At 38.2% G+C, this 21,662-nt stretch overlaps 1 protein-coding gene across 1 annotated transcript; it reads right to left on the minus strand.

The window, feature by feature from the left end:
- Window positions 1–15,563: 15,563 nt before the first annotated feature.
- Window positions 15,564–21,662, minus strand: LOC140508876 (probable E3 ubiquitin-protein ligase TRIML1). Its single transcript, XM_072616791.1, has 5 exons — window positions 21,243–21,662; window positions 19,689–19,774; window positions 18,104–18,130; window positions 17,868–17,965; window positions 15,564–16,487 (listed from the first exon to the last, which is right to left on the minus strand). Exons 1-5 carry the CDS (start codon window positions 21,660–21,662, stop codon window positions 15,955–15,957), a joined length of 1,164 nt encoding a protein of 387 aa, XP_072472892.1. The 3' UTR covers window positions 15,564–15,954.

Here is a 21,662-nt window from a genome sequence, read left to right on the forward strand (position 1 = left end):
TCTGTCTTCTTTGGGGAGGTTGAGGGAGATACAGAACAACTACGTTGTAACTAATGAAGCAACAGAGTATAATTTTGATAGGTAAATTAGTGAAGAAAATCAACCTGGTTGAAATGAAATATATGCCTTGGGAAAGTAATGTTTTAGTAAGTTATTGGGTTTAACAATGATATGTGATAAAATTATAAAGGAAACATACATTGGAGTGAATATGGTTGGAAGTTTTCTGATTTCATAGAAAGAAAAAAGGATATGGAAAACTAATTCTTTATGATACGCAAGTGGAGCTTCCCAAGCTCCAAAGCAGGGGAGGGAGTAGGAGGCTGCCAAGTAACAAGGTGGGGGCAAGAACTTGAGCAGGCTCTTTTGAGTAGTTCAAATGTAAATAGGGACAAATTATAGGGATCTGGGAGCATCTTTTAGAATGAGCTAAGCCATAATAATGAGTTCCCAGTCTTGAAGCTCTGACGGAAATTTTGAGATTTTACATGGCGACACTCATAATTATAAAGCCCAGTTTTGATTTGGTAGAAATATGTTCTGAATCTAAATTAGAATGTGTGTCAAGGGAGCTCCCCACCCTAACACTCCCTTGTGATAATATCATTTGGGAATTTAAATCCAGGTGTGATTGTATTAATTCTGGTTTCATTTTAAGCTAGACAATCACAGCTTTTTTTGGCTTTGTGGTGTTAAGGCAATGTGTTGGGAAAATATGTGAATCAGGAAACTTGTTGACTGTGTGACCTTGAGCCAAGTTACCTCAGCTTACCATTTTTTTAGCTGTGTGAAAATAATACCAAACATAAATGGGATAATTCACTGTATTAGAAATGTTGACTTAAAAAGTGAACTCTAAAAGACTGATCTGAATATGTCTTTTATACAAGTTTTTTTTTAAAATGGAGAAGATAGTGACAGTGGTTTTCTGTGAAGTTGTCATAACAAAGACCCTTTAAAATGTCCTTATCTGTGAAAAGTGAAAAACTAAAATCTTACCAGCCCTACTGACAGTTTGAAATAACTAGGTTTGAGATTTAATTTTAAGTTGTACTTGAGAACTAGAAATTAGAAAAGGGAAAGATCCGATCCTAATCCATTATACCACATTAATTCTTAGTGAACTACAAGTAAAGTGAGATAAGCATTTGGTAGCTGTGCTCACCTACCTTTTCAATATGGGCTGTAGGAAACTCTCAGGGATTTCTACCTGGGGAAAGGTGCTGGCCATGCTCTGCCAGCATGTTACCTAACTTCTGAGAGCTCTCTGCCTGGGCCAAAATCAGTCATCTAGAATCTTAAAGAGTAAGAAATTTCAAAAGCAATGATTCAGCACACTTTAATATAAACTAACAATAACAGCTATGAATTCAAACTGGTAAAGCTGTATATGTATTTCCTAATATTGCTAATGTAAAATAAAATCCATGTCTATATTACGAAACTTTTTAGTACCAGCATAGTTAGAAGAATAACTTTCTTGTAATTTAGATATTGTTAAGCTATACATTTAGTTGTTAAAGAGTTGTCAAAAGGCTGCTAGCTATTTTTATTAAGAGTATTTTATTTCACCACTTCTAGGGCTGTATCCCAAAGAGATCATAAAAATTGGAAAAGAACTCACATGTACAAAAATATTTATAGCAGCTCTTTTTTGTAGTGGTAAAGAATTAGAAATTGAGAGGATATCCATCAATTGGGGAACGGCTGAACAAGTTGTGGTATATGAATGTAATGGAATACTATTGTGCTATAAGAAATGCTGAGCAGGCAGACTTCAGAAATACCTGGAAAGACTTATATGAACTGATGCTGAGTGAAAGAAGCAGAACCAGGAAAACATTGTATACAGTAACAGCCACATTGTGCAAAGATTGATTTTGATAGACTTAGCTCTTCTCAGAAATTCTAGGATCTAAGAAAATTCCAAAAGACTCACAATGAAAATGCTATCCACATTTAGAGTCCAAATACAGATGGAAGACTATCTGCTCTCCTTTTCTTTTGTCGTTTTGTTTCTTCTTTCTCATGGTTCCTCCCATTAGTTCTAATTCTTCTTTACATCATGACTAGTATGAAAATATGTTTAATGTGAATGTATAAGAAGAGCCTATATCAGATTGCATGCTGTCTTGGAGATGGGGGGGGCGGAGAAAGGGGAAGAAAAATTAAAACTCAAAACATTATGGAACTGAATGTTGAAAATTAAAAATAAATTATATATATATTTTAAAATGAAAAGAAAAAAGTATTTTATTTCACTAGGATTATAACAGTGGGGTAAAGTTCTTTGTTGTATTATCTGGTAAGATGTTTGACATGGTTATAAGTTTTTTCAGCTGTACTGGTTACATGGTATAAGTTCTATAATGCTTAAACCTGAGAGCTACAGAGATGAACAGAGCTATCTTCACACTCAGCCAGAGAAAAAGTTTATAACTCAGCTGATGTTAAGGAAATAAGTTCCACCTAAATTTTTTCAACTGTTTTAAAGCCATGGTGATAGGCTGAATGAATAGATGGTCATCTTTTAGTCTGCAAATAACTTTCAGGTTTTTTTTTCTGAGAGATTCTATTTAAGCAAACCATCCCCTGTTCATTGTCTGTGTGAAATTATGGTCTATAATTATTCCATTGATGACTTTTATACCATAAAGTGTTTAAACTAGAGAAGTAGAATAAGCAGCAGAAAAAGATACTGTGTAAATTTTGGATGGTTAAGCATTTTTCATTTGCAATCTGATTTATTAAAACCACATGAGAGTAATTTGTACTCATCCCTAAACATGATTAGTGAAGCTTGCTGTCTGTCTAGCGAAGCTTGCTAAGGTCTTAAGTGACTATAATTGATGTTTTTCTCAATATGATTTCAGGTATAATCATCAGGAAATGCTATTAATCCATAAAGCCAGCAACCTATGACGGTGACATCTGTGAATTGCAGGTAGAGTTCTATCTCATGGGAAATCTGGGAGAACAACTTTTGGTATGGGATGAGGTAGGACTCTACTGACTTGATTTCCCCATTATAACATTTTCTCTTGAATGGAAAGGTTTCAGTAGAATACATGAACCTAATATTAAATCTTTATCAAGACACATTTAAGTTACTATAATCAAATGCAAGTATATATGATTCTAGCTGTTCAACCAGAAATCATACTTCTTTCCATTTCCTAAACAACAAAGTAGATGAGTACTTAGTCTTGTCACTTGCCTATTACTGGTTATATATTCATGTATATATCAAGTGTCTTGAAATATCTCAGAGTGATGTGGGAACAATAAGACTATGTTGAAACCATTTGTGGGACCAAAATATAAGTATATCATTCAATGAGGCTAAGTCAAAAATATCTTCAGTTTTGTTTTAAAGAAAAGGATTTCAGTGTAATCAGGATAATTTAAGGAATATCTTGTGTTACCTCAGAAGGAATTCCAACTTTATTTAGATTTATTATCTAACATGGATGTATTTTACACTCATGTGTATAGCATGACCTGTCTTGTTTATGTTTGTAAGTCTTATTATAGACCACACTTCTCCAAATATATTTCATATAAAATATGAATATATTTGTTTATTTATATTTATATAAATATATTAGTATATTTATATTTCATATAAAGTCCAAGTGAGATAGAAAACCTTCTACTTGTCTCTTTCCCCTGACACCAGGCTAACAGACCCACCATGACAGAAGGTCCATTATTCCCTAAAATGGCTCTATCAGAGAAGCCAAAGACCCACTCAGAGCTTCCATTGTGCTGGCTCTGTTCAGGATTGCTGATGACTCAAACAAAGTCATTTTCCTGACAAAACTGTCTACACAATTTGACATAGGAATCATTCATTCTGTGATAACCCAACAGCACTGAACTAGAAGGCTGAGACTCTAACAGGGACAAGTCCTTTGAGCTTGCAGAATGAATGATTTCTTCAACTAAAGTATCCTGGTCTCTTCTGGGAGGGTAATCCTGATGCTAGCTGGAGTGGCTTTTATCTGGCTCAGGTCTAGAAACCCAAAGCTTCCCCAATCTCTGCTACTTTCTCAAGCCTTTCATGACCAAGATCGGCACCTTGGAACTGATCCTTCCAGCTCAGCCAATACCCTTCAGCAGAAGAGCTATACAAACTGGAAGGGAAGATGCCTCTGTTGGAAATGCAAGTACAAATCTCATTCCAGAATCGATGGATGAAGCAAAAATGAACAAAGCAGAGACAAAACTTCATGCTTCCAGTTCAGCTCTTCCTTTTCCTTTGCACCTGTACAACCTCTGTTCTGCACTTTCTCAGTCCCCCATCCTTCTCCCCACATACCTGCCTGCTAGGTCAGCTACCACAAAGTATTTTGGACATAGAGGACAGATCAACCCTGAACTACCACAGGCCCTAGTCAGAAGTCCTTCCAGAAGCCCTTCCCAGACTCTCTGACCCTCTTGCTCAATGGCTGCATTCATCTAGCTTCATTCCTTGCAAAATAAGATTTTTAATGGAAACATTCCATTAACAATCACCAGTCTCTTTATTATACTCACTATGATCTGGGAGGCAAACTGACCAGGCAACTTGAGTCTGGATTTGCTGAAGGGAATGAAAGAATGGAAGAAGGAATTGAAGGCAGAAGTTAGAAATTTAGGCACTGTTTGAAATGACGCTGTGGAGAAGAGGATGGAAATTGACCCTTTGACCCATTCAGCTCTATATATGTAGACAGTTATAATTTTAGAACATAAATATTCTTGAGTATATATTTATATATTGGGTATATGTATATGTATATTTTAGCATGTTAGAGCATAATCAAGTTTATATATTATTTTGTATCATATACAAGTCAGAGAAGATTAATTTTCCTCTTCTGTCTAGTATTATTTTCTTTTTGCCTGCTTAACGTAAGAGTCTGCCCCTCTGTTTGCTTTCTGATATATTCTCTCTCCGCAATTCTTTCTTGGCAATTTCATCTAACAACAAAATGCCCACTTGCTAGGGATCTATTATTTAGAGCATCATGGTAGGGGCCAATGAAATGCCAAAATTAGCTAAGGTATTGTAGCTACCATCTAGAGTTTATAGCCAGAGGGTGAGATGAGGGGTCCAGCATATGGCATGCACAGAAATAAACAGAGTATATGATGCTAGATGAAAATTCAACCTCTGGTTTCCTTAAGGTAGAGAACTCCTCGATGAGGAAATGCACAAGTGGAAAAACAAAGATAAGAGTCAAAGGGGATGAAGAAATAGGAATGAGTAGTGATCTGCATTGTTGTAGGGATTAGAGTTAGGGTTATAGGCTTCTAGGGCTGTATCCCAAAGATTATAAAAATGGGAAAATGACCCACATGTACAAAAGTATTTATAGCAGCTTTTTTTGTGGTGGCTAAGAACTGGAGATAAAGGGGATGCCTATCAGTTGGGGAATGATTGAACAAGCTGTGGTATATGAATGTAATGGAATTCTGTTGTGCCATGAGAAATGACAAGCAGGCACATTTCAAAAAAACCTGAAAAGACTGATATGAACTGATGCTGAGTGAAATGAGCAGAATCAGGAGAACATTGTACACAGGAACAGCCACAGTGTGTGAGGACTGTTTTTTGATAGAGTTAGCCCTTCACAGCAATGCAAAGACCTAAAACATTTTCAAAGCACTCATGATCCAAAATGTCATCCACATTCAGAGAAAAAAGTATGAAGTCAGAATGAAGAATGAGGCAGACTATTTTCTCTTTTGTTATGTTTGGTTTGGTTTTGTCCTTCTCATGGTTTTTCCCATTCATTTTAATTCTTCTGTGCAACATGACCAATGTGAAAATGTGTTTAATAGGAATGTATTGTAGAGCCCACATCAAATTGCATGTTTTAGGAAGGGAAGGGGGCGAGATGAGGAGAAAATTTAAAACTTATGGAAATGAATGTTGATAATTAAAAATAAATAAACTAATAAAAATAGAGTTAGATTTATACAATATCAAGTAAAAGACTAAGTATTTGACTTCACATTATCATTATCAAATTATATCCTTTTTGATTTAGTTTATCATTTCAGTCTGTTGAAACTTCTTAGTGAGGATATCAGTAGATACTATCAGTCAAGATCATAGGTACCTATGGCTAAGGTGTTTATACTATCTACAAATCTGATAACCCTAGATAGGTCATTGACAAAATGTGACAAAATACAAGGAAGGGGAAACTCCATCGCATTTCACTTCTAAATAGAAACAAATACATTCATCCCTAATTGTTTTGCCCAATCATTCAATCATTTCTGAATATTTAAAACTATCCTATCATCTAGCTCATAGATCTTCATAGTGTTCACTGAGAACACAAAAGATATTCACCTTGTTGAAATCTAGGAATATTCTCTCGATGTCAATTTCTTTTGGCAACAAATCCAGTAAACCAGTCAACACCGAATTTAAATTCATCTTGCAAGACTTGTTATGAATAAAGCCATACCCTCTATACTTATGTATGTGCCCTTTTCCTGGGTAATGCAGAAGAAAAAACAAGTAGCTGAGCATCTGTGCACATCTGCCTTTGAAGATGAAGATCTAGATTTCCAATCAGGGTACAATACCAACATGAGCCACCAGGTGGCACTAGAAACTCCAGCTTCCATCCAGGCCTCACGCTGAAGCCCAAATAAAACCTGTTTAGATCTCTAGTGATCAGTAGGGAGCACTCTGAATGTCCTAATGCCTTCCTGTATTCCATTGGCCTGAATCTAGATTTTAAAATATAGTTTTTTTTTCACATTTCTTCTCTTTACAATAGGTGGGGGAGGGGGCAGAGGGAAGAGGAGAATTCAGAACTCATATTTTTTTTAAAAACACAAAGGTTAAAAATAAATAATGAATAATTTTTTAAAAAGAATACCTTCAAGGACTTGATATTCCACTAGGAGGAGGGAATGTGGATCTGTACACAAATGCAAGGAGAAAGAGCATTTAAGAAGAGGTGTGATCAGAAAATTTTCCTGAAAGAAAGCCTGACAGCAGGAAAGCATTAGAAGAATTGGAGCTGAAGGAAAAGGAGATCTCAGCCTGGAAGACCAAAGGCAATGAGCCAAGGGACAGCTTATATTGTTTACAGAATAGCTAGTGGGCCAGTTTGAATAAGAGGTTACAAGAGGAAAAAATTAATATATATAGAACTATACATGTTATATAAAATTATAGAAATTAATATATTATATAATTAGATAATATTAACTAATTATATTAATGTATTATATAATAGTCAATTAATATAAAAATATATTAAACAATATAATATCCTGAGGTAATCAGTAGATTTTTTCAATTACTATTTTACTGTCTGGTTCTAGGATATCAGGGCACTTTTCCTTCACAATTTCTTGAAAGATGCTGTCCAGGCCTATTTTGATCTTGGCTTTCAGGTAGTCTAGTAATTCTTAAATTACCTTTCCTGGATCTGTTTCCCAGATCAAGAAATAAGTTCAGTTTGGGATTTTAAGGTTTTGACAATGAATTTCTTTTAAAATACCTGATTCACAATTGGACATGTGGTACCATAGGTCAGCAGAGAGATTAGGGCAGAATAGGCAGATTTAAGACTCATCAGCATAAAGAAGATAATTAAATCCCTGGGAGCTGGTGCATTGCCAAGTAACATGACACTGAGGGAGAAAAAAAAGGGGTCTAGGACAGAGTCCTGCTTGTCATCTTTGGTTAGTGGACATGACCTGAATGATGATGTAGCAAAGGAGAGTGAGGAGTAATCTGATAGGTAGAAATAGGAGGGGAATCAGAAGACAGTGGTAATCTAGAAAGAAGAGATCATTAAAAACAAAAGGTGATTGATAGTTTCAAAGTCATTAGAAGGATAAAGAAAATTGATAATTGAGAAATGGCCTTTAGATTTGGTAATTGGGAAATCATTGGTAAATTTGGAGTGAGTAATTTTTTTGGAATGATGAAGAAGGAAGTTGGGTGGTTGGATTTGTCCTAAGACCAGGAGAGAGATACAGATCACAGGGACAGAATCAAGACCCAAGTAACCTGAGGTTACCTCAGTAAACTTGCCAGGATAAGGAATAGTGGGGGAAAATATTAAAAATTAAATTAAATTTTAAAAATTAAGTCTTAAGAAAAGAGAATTTAAAAATCAATTTTCAACTTTGCAGACATAGGATGAAAGTGAGAAGTAGAAACACCTGTTGTAGACATATTCCTCAAGGTGTTTAATCATAAAAAGCAGAAGATATATTCAATGATAATGGAGATGGAAGCATCAAAAGAGGGCTTTTTTGAGGATGGGGAGGCAGGGACATATGTATAAGCAGTAGAGAAAGAACTATTAGATTGGGAGAGATTGAAGATATGTGGGAAAATGGGGATAACAGAGGAGGCAATCCATTGAAATAGATGGGATGGAATGGGATCCCCTGTGTAGGTAGAAATACTTGCCTTGTGTAAGGCCATTTATTAGTGAGAGACATGTGGAAGAGAAAATAATGAAAGGAGGCATCTGAGTGAAATTAGATGAGGAACAGGAAGAAGACAACTCACAGTGAACGTCCTCAATTTATTCTGTAAAATATGAGACAATATTCTCAACTGAGAGGATGTGACAAAAGAAATGATGTGAAGTTTAAGAAAAAAAAGGTTTGGAAGAGTCACTATGGAGAGTGGAATAGTGAATAAACAAGGGAGGTATGGAAGGATTACCTACCAATTGAAGTTGCATAACATAAATTGAGAGTGGACATGATGAATGCAGGAAAGCTGGATAGGATGGGTGATATCTCCCAAAGACCATAGTACAAGGCTCAGGTTGCCTGGAATGAGTTTGAGGGACTCAAGCATTCTTGAGGTCAAGGTAAAGATTTATTATGCTTTTCAGAAGGCAAGAGTTCTTAGGAACCTGCAATTTGGGTACACGTAAAGTTTATATAGGATATTCTGTAATAAAACATGTGCTAAATATGCTAATTAGGTGATTCAGGGTGGGTTTAGGGAGTGGTTAGTTCTTAAAGGAACATGTACTTTTAGTATCTACTGCATAGGTATTTTACCCAGAGTTCATCAAGAAATAGCCCAAGGGGGTATATATGGAAGTGTGGTTTTAGGCCTGAAAGGTCACTAAGTCAATTGCAAGTCAGGATTGACTAAGGAATACCAGGCTGCTCTCATCAATGTTTTGTTAGACAACATACATGGAAGGGAGTATATGGATGTCTAAGTCTTGGATATTTATGATGGTTCAATGAGTAGTAAATCTCATTTACCAGTCTACCTGCACCATGCCAAGAAAATGAATCGCTTCCATTTGAACTGCCTTAGAAAGACTCTAAGGATTACCTGGCAGGATAAGATACCAGACACTGAAGTCCTTGCTCAAGCTGAACTGCCAAGCATTCAAACTATGCTTCAGAGAGTGCAACTCATGTTGTTTGAATGCAAAATATCTGTTTGCGAAAAAGGCTATTTTATGCAGATCTCACATGGGGCAGGTGATCACATGGCAATCAGAAGAAGTGATACAAGGATACTCCAAGGTGTCTCTCAAGAACTTTGGATTTGACTATGCAACATGGGAAACACTGGCACAGGACCGCTCAGCATGGTGTGCCCACATCAGAAAGGGTGCTGTGCTCTATGAGCAGAGCAGAATTGAGACAGCACAAAGGAAACATAGGATGCACAAGTTTGGAGTATCCACCCCAAATATTCAATCTGTGTCCAATCTGTGGTAGAGCATTCCAAGCTCATACTGGTCTGATCAGCCACAGTCACACACATTGAAACTTCACTTTATCATGGTGATGTCATTTTGATCCTCTTCGAGAAAGAAGGACAACAATCAACCAAATATTGCTATGATGCACTACACATTCAGTTCAGCCAGTAAACAGCTGGTTGAAATCAACAAATTCTATAGGTACAGCTGGCTCCTGTATCAGGAAATGAGATAATGGGTTTACTAGAGCACGTTGTGTCCTTGAGCTGGGGAGAAACTGCCTGAGATAGTGTTTTGAGGTCAGGGAGATGTGTGATTTTAGAATTGGGGTCCAAGCACTCCATTAGACCCATTCAGAACCATTGTGTGAATTTCTCCACCTCTGTGCAAAGGCATAGCTTGTGGGAATAATTCAAGGTTGAGACTTGGCTGGGCACAATTAGTGACAGGATGAAGGGAACAAGAACCCAAGAGCAAGGGACAGGGGAGAGTTGAACTGTTTGACCAAAGGGTCAAAATGGGAAGGAGATGAGAACAGAGAGTAGATAATTCAGTAGATAATGATGGTTCAATGAGTAGTAAATCTCATTTACCAGTCTACCTGCACCATGCCAAGAAGATGAATTACTTCCATTTGAACTGACTTAGAAAGACTCTGAGGATTACCTGGCAGGATAAGATACCAGACACTGAAGTCCTTGCTCAAGCTGAACTGCCAAGCATTCAAACTATGCTTCAGAGAGTGCAACTCATGTTGTTTGAATGCAAAATGTCTGTTTGCGAAAAAGGCTATTTTATGCAGATCTCACATGGGGCAGGTGATCACATGGCGATCAGAAGAAGTGATACAAGGACAATCCAAGGTGTCTCTCAAGAACTTTGGATTCTCCTGGGTAATATCCCAGGAGAAAACTGAGGAGTTGAGGGATTAAATGTCACAGTGTCTGAATACTGAGGTTTTGTAAAAGAAGGCAGAGGGAGAGGTAGAAAACAAATTGAGATTAGATAAGATAATTCATGCACATGGAGGTGGTGCATGTGTTGGTGATGGTATGAACAAGAGCTATGAGGTTGGGTGGAAGAGTAGGTCATAGCAACAAGTAAATTGAGTAGCTGAATAGTTAGGATCTTTAAGAAAGAGTCGATATGAACATGGAAGGCTTCTAGTATAAGGTCAGGAGCTGAGTAGGAAAGAAAAATTGTGTGACATGCACTGAACTCATTGAGGAAGGGAAGCGACCTGGAGGTTTGTAGACAACAGTCATCTGAATTTTGATTTAGGTGTGTTGGAAAACGACATTCCATTGTTTGAACCAAGCCCTGAGTGGCTAAAACTAGCCATATTTGTTGTTTATAGATCATATTTAATGCATAACTCAAGATATCTAAGTCATGCTATTCCCCAAAATCTTCTACTGATGCAACAAATTTCACTTTTCCTAAGATACACATTTGAATCAATCTATATGCTGTTTTATGGAAACTCTTCATGTGTCAGCCAATCAGACAACTGTTTTCTTGCTCCTTTGTCTGAATCCTGTATAATGTGTAACTACTAGAGGTTCAAGAAAGCAGACCACACACTTCAGCTCTCTCCTCTGCCAGGTGACTTAATCAACTTATTTCTGAAACCTTTTTCAGTTCTAGATTTTTCTGTCCACAAAGAAGATAAGGATTACATGGACCTAAAAGCAGATGAGGTTGCTAAGTGATGGAGGTGGGGGAGAACCTGGAAATGGCAGTGGGGAACAAGCAGTATTCACCTTCCCTGTCTCAACCAGAGAGCCAAAGGGAATGAGTGAAAGTGAATTCAGTACTGGAAAGGATTATACAGTCAATGAGGCTGTATGATCAGGACGTGGGATGCCAAGTTTCAGTAATAGTTAGCAGATGGAAGGAGTGGGAGAAGAAAATGCTTAAGATGAAGGGAAGTTTGTTGCCTATGGCACAAGCATGCCACAGGGCACAAAGGAAGAGTTGGGTGATATTTGGTTGAAAACTTGAGGCAGGAGGCTTGAGAGATATAAGAATAAGAATTTGGATGGTGGTGGATTGGAAAGCGGGGTTGGATTATGACTTAAAGGGGTTCAGAAGCACTGAGATACGTAGGGCTTGCCTGGATGTGAGTTAATTGTTGAGTGAAAGGTGATAATTCTCTTTCCAGATGAGGTTGGAGATCAGGTGGGAGACACATACAACAAGAGACAAGGCACAAGCTCACGTGGGATGCCCCATTTCACTTCTCTTCCCTCCAAAGGCTGGAGATCAGGCAAGAGACCTTGTATTTGGAGATGACATTAGGATTGACAATGTAGCATTCCTGTTCTCAGCTCTGTGTCTCCACTCACCTTTCCTGATGGGATTGAAAATGAAGTTTCCCTAAGAACTGGTTCAGATCATAGCTTATAGGATCGTCCTTTGGGGTATGTGTGGTGTGTGTGTGTGTGTGTGTCTTATTATATTTTTCCTCTTGTGGATTACCTCATTTGTGGTATTTTTAGCTTATTTCTCCTAGTTAATGATCTTCCACCTCTTATCTCTTGTCTCAAGGATTGTTCTATAGGAGGGGTTCTTTGCTTTTTATTTGGCAAGAACTTCTTTGACAGTTGGTTGAGTTCTATGTATACCTTCTCAGAATAAGTTTTAAATGCATAAACTGAAATACATAGAATTATAAAGGAAATCAATTACAATGAAATGCAGTTATCAAGGTAAGTTTTTAGTGTTAACATAAAAGAATTAAGAGCTATGGCATAGATTTTTTGTCTACTGATTAAATCATCTGCTTTATTTTATTTTTCTTACTTGTAAAGGCTCCTTTTATTTTTGAGCTATTGTTGAACAACCCTTGAATTTAAATTTAGCTTTGTCGTAGTGAATAATCTTGAGTCATCCTTTGAAAATATTTTGGTAACTTATTGGCAAAAATTTATTCAACACTTTCCGCTTTCACTAATGATATTGGTCTATTATTTTCTTTGTATGATTTAGCTTTTCCTTTCAGTTCAATCAGAGTAAAATATTTCATTGGAGAGTATGAAAAAGTATTTTCTATTTCTATTTTTTTAAAAAATGTGCAATATAGTAATTAATTGTACTTTTAGCGTTTTTTACAATCCACTTACTAGTCCTTCTGGACCTGAGGGTTGTTTTCCTATTTGAGTAATTCACTAGAAACTGGTTGAATTTCCTTTTCAAATACTGGAAAAATTGCACTGTCTATTTGTGGTTAATTTAAGTGTTTTATCTTTAAATATTTTCCATTTCACAGGTTATTTTTTTAGATTTACTGACATAAGATTAGAAAAAAATAAGGTTTATCCTTCTCTCCTGATTTCACTTATATTCTCTTCATCTCTTATGCTTTCAGTCTTTTCATTTTGATTTTAATAACATGATTTCATTCTTCTTTTAAAGAACCAAATTAGTAATTGACATGTCTATTTTTTTGATCTTAAAATATTTCAAGCTTCTTTTTGGATACACAAATGCCTGATTGTTACCTCAACTTAAAAAAAAATCAGCTGAAGCATAATAGATATTCTTCAGCCTGTTATATAATCTTTACGTGTGGATCTTGACATTTGGGGGGTATTTCCTAAAAACCACATATTGCTGGGCTTTTATATTCTGATCTACTACCATTCTCCATTTGCTTTCTAGAGTATAACTGTTAGGTTTAGTTTTTCATTTCATTATCTGCTATTGTGAAATTTTCAGTATGGTTCCCAAAGTCCATCTCACTTTAAAAGGATAATGAATTAGAGAAAACAAAAGAAGAATGAAATCTGAACTTGTTTCACCTAGTTGGGACCATCTGATTTCAATTCTCTAATATCACCTTGCTCATCCAGATTGGACAAAGACAAATAAGTGTGATTTTTCACTCACTCCTATTAATCTGCTTTCATTATTAACTCTCCAGAGTTCCAAGAAGCCAAGAACCAATACTTCCTAGCTTGCCAATATAAGATTCATGTTCTATACTCTCTGTCACCAATCAAATTTCTGAGTGGGAATGGGGGATGGGAAGGATAAGGTTTCCCTAATGAGGGCTTTAATCCAAAGCTTATAATATCATAATTTCTTGTCATTGTTGTTGATGTTACCATGTGTGTTACTATTATTTTCCTCTTGGGGACTACATTACTTGGGATATTTTTTAACTTACTTCCTCTGTTTCTTGATTATCTGCTTTTGCTATCACTGTTTCCCCTTTTTTCTGAGTTTTTCCTAAAGATGGGGTTCTTTACTATTTTGGGTCAACAAACATTTGGCAGTTGAATGATTCCTATTGAACATTTATCTCAATATTTTTAATGCATAAAATAAAAAAATAGAATTACAAAGGATGCAAATTGCAATGAATTACAGTTATCAAGATAATGTTTAAAGTATATGGATCTGAAGTAATGAGACACTGTCCAAGCTGAATTTGTCTAGAATCTTTCATGTTGCCATCTGTGCTGGAAGTCCCTGTGTGAGGCTTCTGTAGGAAATCTAGCAGTGTACCCAGCTACTAAAATTACCTGGATTTAAAAAGTCCTCATATATCACTTTCCTTTCAGGCTGCAGGCAAACATCCTCATTTCTAGTATGTGTTCTTACCACAAGGCACAAACTGGTGCTCAGGGTGAATTCCCACCCCTGCCCCATGATTTCCTCCATCACCCCAGAACCAAAACAGAAAGGAAATGAGATTAATGGGGCCAAAAACGGCCCAAAGAAGATCTCATTTCTCTTTTCATTGTATAGTGTAGAGGGCATGGTCCTGAAATGAGATCAGATCCTCCTGAGTTTCAGTCAGTCACCTATCTTGGCAACCCCAGTAAATGACCTGCAGCCAAAAGTTGTCTAGGTGTCCTAAACAAATGAGAAAAGTCCAAAATGTGCACAGGAAAGTGGACCCCTAATACTGAAGGAAGTCTCTAATAATGAGGGTACCTACTGCCTGTAATGCCAATGTGATGCCTGTAGCAGATGCTATGCGGATGTACATACAGGTTTCCATGGGTGGTTCACAAAATATAACAAGCCCATCTCCTGTAATAGGAAATCAAAAGTATTTATTTCAAACATCCCTATTAGGATACCAGAAGGCAAGATTTAGTAGGATATTCATTACCAGTCCAGGGAGCTCTGACATTTCTCTCCTTCAAGCCTACCCACAAGCAAGTTCTTCCCTCAGCCTCTCTCTCCTCAGCTTTCTTTCTCTCTCTGCCTGCTTCTCTCTCCACCCACACCTTTCCTTCCAAGCAATACAGTACAAACTGTTTCAAATCAACGACTCAGCACTTGATTGGCTGAGAGTCGAAAAACTTGGAAATTAGCATGTATTTGGGAAGGTGTGGGAATCCCTGTGGCCCAGAACCTAATGGACTATTCTCCAGAGTTTCAGGTGAGCTGTTTTAATGGAAGGAGAAGATCTCATATCCTATTAATATTACACTGACCCCCACCCCCAAATCAGAACAGAAATAAATATTCCGAGGATTTTTATCTATCTGATCAAAACTGGTCAATTTACACAAGTGGTTAAATTTGGTTAAGTGATATTCCATTAGTGTCTACATAGCATCATAGTGAAAACAATGGACTAAGTTTCCAAGAACCAGGGTTCCTTCTCCCAGCTCTGCAGGCAGTGTGAGATTGTAGAAAGCTTGCTTGATTTGCAAGCAGGGAATTCTCTAGCACAACCCCTCCCGCTCTCTACCTAAGAGACCTTAGTCAAGTCACTTAACTTCTCTGAGGCTCATTTTCCTCCTATTTCATGTGAGGGACCACTAAGTTCCCTACAAACATAACATCTCTCCTCTGGTAGTCCTATGAATAATTGAATACATTCAATTCAAACAGTATTTCCTTTTATTAAGCAATATAATAGGAATTGACATTACAAAAAAAATTAACAAAGGAAATAGTCGCTGCTGTCATGTAGCTTATATAATCCTCAGGACAGAGGAAAAACAAACATGTACAAAAAAAAGCAGATACAAACTCCACACAAGAGAAACATGTGATTATTGTTTGGGGCTGGGAAGGAGGTCCAAGAATCATATTTAGGGTAGGCAAGTCATTTTATCTGTTCAGAGTTCTGTTGTTAGGTGTGAAATTAAATGGCCCCAATATTTACCCTTGGAGGGCCCCTCTAGATCTAAAATTTTAGGACGCACAAGGATGGTGGAATAGAATGTCTGAAGTTTATTTGGAGGATAAATACATGTTTTTTGATCTCTCCCAATTAGGGACAGATCATGAGAGAGCAATCATTTCTCAGGATTTTCTTAGAAAGACAGAAGAAAGGCTGGAAGAATCCTGAGAAGGAAGTGGTTGGGAAAGAGAAAATGAGAGATCTTTCCTTAACGTTGTAAAATGACAGCTCCCCATGTTCATAGTCAAGGAAAATGCCCACCATTAGATTGGACACACAATTTTGGCAGTATTTCACATGAAGCACAGAAGAAATGTGGGGCTTGCCTATGGCAAAAAGGTGGCAGCCACTGTGACTCTCTATAGACATAAGCACAAAGAAGACTTCAGGCCCAGGTGATCCATTAGAGATGCCAACACACCATCCAGTGTTGTCTGGTACCTCCACTGCCCAGTAATATCTGCTTGAAAGCAAACACTGAATACCAAGAGCTGTGGCAAAATAAGTGAATCTCCCAATGCTGATGGGCACTTCTGGCTGTGTCCCTTCATATCTCATGCTCTTCAGATCTTCAGAGATGATAAGACCTGGATGGGCTGTGTCAGGATCCAGAGTGATGTCCACTGTGGAAAGAAGTTTAGATTCAATGAATGGTATTGGCAGAGATTTGTTTTGTTTTCTAGGGAATGGGGTCAGGTGTGTAGATACGAAATGGTAATCCACGTATCACAGTAATATGTAAGAAAGAAATTGGATAGAGACAGGACAGCTCCATGGTAGGAGGAACAGAATGTTCTTGGGTTGTCAGGGAGATGTGACAGTGTGTTAGGTGCTAATTTGGGAAATCTGGTTCTTTCTGCCCTGCTTTTTCTGAGCCTCACAGAACAAATGGTTAACCAATGCCAGGATTTCAAAGAACATATACATGATTCTAGATGGAAAATTAGAGTCTGGATATGCTGCCTCTTCTGAGTAATGGTTGAAGGCTGCACAGGAGGGACATGAAGATGACCACCTGGGAGAAGCACCAGGGAAAACTAAAGGGCATATTTCCTACAGCTCTATCCCTCTTTCACCCCTTTTGGCTCTTCACTCTTCACTCCATCCTTCTTATCTATATTCTCTGTCTGTCTCTCTGTCCTCTCTCTCTTTTAACCTTTGTCTTTGCATCTCTTGCTCTTTGTGTCTCTCTCATATATGTGTGTCTCCCCTCTTTCCTCCTCTGAATTTCTCTCTGTGGAAAATCTTTCATCTGATTTATTTCTTCTGGTTCAGTCTATGAGTCTCCCCTGTCTTTCTCAACAACCTTATTCATTCTCAGGGATTTAACTTTTATGCCAACGGTCCCCCCAAATATTTTTCTTGTATATGTTGTGAGACTTGGATCTGCTGGTTCAGCTACTCACAGGACAAATCTTCCCATGGGTGTCACTGGCACCTCAACCTTAATATTCCTGAAACAGTTCTGAAACACGTCCTGAAACATCTACCCCCTAAACCTGAGTTGTCATCATTTGAACATAATCATTGAGGGACTGTGCTTGTGTATTTTGGAGAAGAGATAACTTAAGGAGTCACATGGCAGCTGTCTTCAACTACTTGGGTGGTTTTGATGTGAACAAAACCTTAAATTTCTCTGCTGGCCCTCTGATGCTAGATCAAGGAAAATTGGGTAGAAAGTATAAAAAGTCATATTTAGTTTGATTTGAGAAAAAACATTTTGGTGATGAAACCAATTTAAAAAAGAAGAGAAAAATATATCTTTGGAATTATCAGGCTTGTCTTCACCAGACAATTTCAAGCAAAGTCTAGATGACTACTTATCAGATACTTTACAGAGACAATCACCGTCCAGTCAAAGGTAAACTCGATGGCCAAAGAGGCAGGTTCTTCCCAGCTCCAAGGTTTTGCATTTCTGTGAAAGCAAATGGGTTCTGGCCCAAAAGAAAACTGGTCAAATCTTGGAGATGTGTAGCTGCTTTGTTATAGAGATTTCCACTCACCTTTAAATTTTAAAAGCATTTCTAGAATCCCAGGGATGGGAAGAACAATCTTGTTTATGAGAAACACGTTTTCTTCCTTGTGGATCACAGAGTCATTCCTATAGAAAAAAAACACTGAGTTTAGGTCTCCAGTAATTACAAGAATCTTGGCACAGTCTTCATTCCTTTAGTTAGTCAAGGCCCCTTAGCTCCAATTTGTTTAGAGCTTTCCAAATGAAATTGGAATAGAAACTTACCTCTTCAACACTCCTTTCATGTCCTGAAAAGGAAAAAAAAAAGGATATATGGTTAGGACAATGGTGCATTTGGGGTAGGAAAATGAGATGGGAATGAACCACCTTTTCAATGCCTCACTGAAACCACAGAGTGGGGAAGAATCTTGGAACCTCTAAGTGTGTATCATCTCACATATATTCCCCTTCTCTCCACCTTAGCTCAGCCCCTCTTCACATTTGACCTTGGCCCTGACCTTCCCATTGATCATAATTCCTCTAGTCTGTCCCCCTCCTGTGCATCCCCTCCACAGCTGTAGTAGTAATTTAATTGGAATGAACTTCATAGGAGGAGAGGTTACTGACCTACATGGAAAGAGGGAGATTGCTGTAGTGGCAAAGGAGGGAAAGGAATATTTTGACTGTTAACAAACTTGTGAGGGAAGGGACAAGGGTAAGCATCACCAGTACTGGAAAGGACAGTGAGGGATTCAATGTCAGATGGAGGGGTCCAGGTCTCAGAAAAAACATGAAAAGAGAGAGCAATGAAATGTTTTAAGATGTTCAGGAAATCTTATGTCCTTCATATATTTGTACATAATTCATGCACATATGATGCATTTTCAAGGATGGTCATATCTGTTTTCTTAAAATCTGTCATTGTAATCAGTATACAACCATTTCTTAGGATGCTATGTGTGTTCAAAAGAAAATATCCACAATATATGGAAAGAAATGCAGAGGCATATCTATTCATTTTTATATTTAAAAGACTGTGTGCTCTCTGGAGATGGAAGAGATGCCTAGCAGGTTAAAGCATTCTTCATTTATCCTCCACTTCATGGATGGCATTGGGAAGCTCCTGACTATCCTCTGTGCCCCTCATGCATACTTCCTATAGCCTCACCTGGAGCAAATCCACATCTGCTTTACTGCACACTTCCATGGACTCACTGATCCTCCTTCTTAATTCTTGATTTTGAAGGGCTAATCTCCTTATTCTCTTCCTCAGCCCTTCCAAATTAGCCCTTCCCTGCCTCTGAACAGCTGAGAGATACTTATTTTTCTCCTCATCCAGGAAACGTTTTACTTTCTCAAATTCAGAAGAAATAGTTTCTGTTTGAGTCTTTATGTCCTCCTGTAACGATACAGATGAGATTGATGAAATACAGGAAATGACAGAACATTAAGTGGCACTGGGTGAGTGACAAGATTTTTAGGTCACAATTGGATTCTGAGTTGGTTCATTTCTATAGCCAAGGTTCTCCATAGTTAGTGAGAGCACTGTCTGCCATGATCCCACTGATTTGTACTTTCTCCACCAAGCACAGTCCTCTTTTCTCCTGCTTGAAAAGGCCACATCCCTTCCTGTGGTGCCCTCAGTCAGCTGTAATATAATGGGTAATTGATTTGGGAATCTCAAGGCCTGATTATGACTAGGATTCTTTGGGCAACCAGTCAGCCACTCTGACCCTCAGTGTCCTCATTTGTAACATTCAATGGAGGCCAGTGTCTCCTACCTATCCGGGAAAGATGCTTGGAGGGAGAACAGCAGACAATGTGTGCTAATTGCTGGGAGATCAGGAAATAAATACTTGCCTTCAACAGTGCCAGCTTCATCATGTCATTATCCATCTGTTGCACAACATCCTTAGTTTTTCTCCAACAATATGTTACACTTTCCTGGAGTTTCTCCTATTAAAGTATTTTTTTAAAAAAAGTTAAATATTTTGTTCAATCGCATGAATGGCCACTCATTAATAATGAAAGCATAGTGATCTTACATTTAAAGCTATGAGTAAAAGATAAAACTGGCAGCCTTAGGCCTATATGGCCTATACTGTGATGTCCCAGTTATTCAGAAAGCATGCTTCTAAGATCTCTAGCCCAAGGTGTGAATGAGATAACTCATTCAAAGTGAGAAGGATTCCTTTTCATTTCAAAGACTTCATTAACTACATATACCAACTCTGGACAAGAGCCTTCTCATCATCACATCTTTTTCTGGATGGAACAAAGGAACAGAGGAGAGCTAGAAAGGTCCTCAGAGGCTATCTACTTCATTTCCCTAATTTTACAAATAAACAACAGACATGCCATTGAACTGGAATGTGCTTCCACACTCCACTTATCCTGTTCTTGGACTTCAGGTCTCAGAGGAAGACCTCATTCCTATAGACATCAGCATACATAGATTCAGCCCACAGCTATCTCTCTAGTAAAAAGACAGATATCATCTGAGAGGAAGATATTCTAATGCCCCCTCTGCTTCTGTCTAGATGTGCAACTCTGTGACTATACCTTTGCTTGGGTGTGGCTCAGTTTCCTCAAAAAAATAGAGATGACTGAGCTAGAGCATCTCACAGGTCCTTTAGAGCTGGAAGTTAGACATATCTTCAGGATCCCTTCATGACTTCCTTAATGATCCAGTTCAGGATTAAGATATTCTCTCCTTAGTTCAGTTTGCATTTTCTGGGTTCCCTATGACTCTGTCAGTTCTTTTTTCCTTAATGTCTTTGGTCTTTCACTGTGCTGAGGTTGTTTGCATGCATGATAAGAATCAACCCTGGGAATAAAGTTGAGGACCCTTGCCCTTCCTGCATCTCATTCAAACCTCATGGGAGTGAGGCTGGGTACCAGTGAGTGAGACAAGGGAGCAAGTGCAGCTCTAGGCCTAAGCTGATGCCACCACAAGGTAATCTCTCCTTTATCCTGTCCTCCAAGGGGAAGTAATTCTCAAATGTCAAATGCAAAGGACAAACCCTGCTCAATTGTCTTGTCCCTCTTCTCTAGGTCATGAAGGATGAAGGTGATACCAATTATTCCAGCAGATGAAGATGCCCCTAACAATCTCAGGTTACCTGACTCCATTTACCGAAAACTCCCAAGGCCCTTCCTGAACACAATAGAGTTGGACATTTTCAACCAAGTGAAGGAAGTACTTGAACATCAAGGGAAACTTTCTGTTGATCTCAATGCATGAGTAAAAGCTCTGACTGAGGTCAGAGGACACAGCACAGTGCAATTCAAAAACAGCCAGGTGAGCATGGTGGGCAAAGTAGGTAGCACATAAAAACCCCCCATCTCTCCCTAGGAGGATCTCTGCAGACTGTAGTGCACATTTCAAATGTACTTATGGATGGAGGGATGAAGCCATACTTACCCTGGAGTCCTCTGCAGCCTTATCTATGCAACGGAGGATGTGAGCCTTGTGCTCCTTGGACTCAGAACAAGACACACAGATTAGAATCTGGTCATCCTCACAAAACAATTTCTGCACTTTTTGATGTGTTTCACACTTGCTGTAGCTTCCAGCATGCTGTAGACAATGAGGTGTTAGTCTTTTGTCAATGTCTGCCAGTTTCCCAAGTTGCACATTGGCTTTGAATTCCCCTTCCTGGAAGACACTTCTGCACTCTGGGCAGGGGAAAGGCATAGAGGCTTCCTGCCAACTCCTGAAGAGGCAACTTTGGCAAAACCTGTGACCACACTCAATGGACATTGGTTCTGTGAAGTAGTCCCTGCAGATGGAGCAAATGAGCTCTTCCTGGAAGTTTTGAATCAGCTCTGGGAGAGAGGTCAT

Source organism: Notamacropus eugenii, chromosome 5 (assembly GCF_028372415.1).
Source record: "Notamacropus eugenii isolate mMacEug1 chromosome 5, mMacEug1.pri_v2, whole genome shotgun sequence".
NCBI lineage: Eukaryota > Metazoa > Chordata > Mammalia > Diprotodontia > Macropodidae > Notamacropus > Notamacropus eugenii.

Coding starts and splice junctions, on each gene's coding strand:
- LOC140508876 (XM_072616791.1), bottom strand. CDS start 21,662: ATGACCTCTCTCCCAGAGCTGATTCAAAACTTCCAGGAAGAGCTCATT. Junction 19,775..21,242: donor AGGCTGCAGAGGACTCCAGG/GTAAGTATGGCT, acceptor ATACTTTAATAG/GAGAAACTCCAGGAAAGTGT. Junction 17,966..18,103: donor ATGAAAGGAGTGTTGAAGAG/GTAAGTTTCTAT, acceptor TTTTTTCTATAG/GAATGACTCTGTGATCCACA.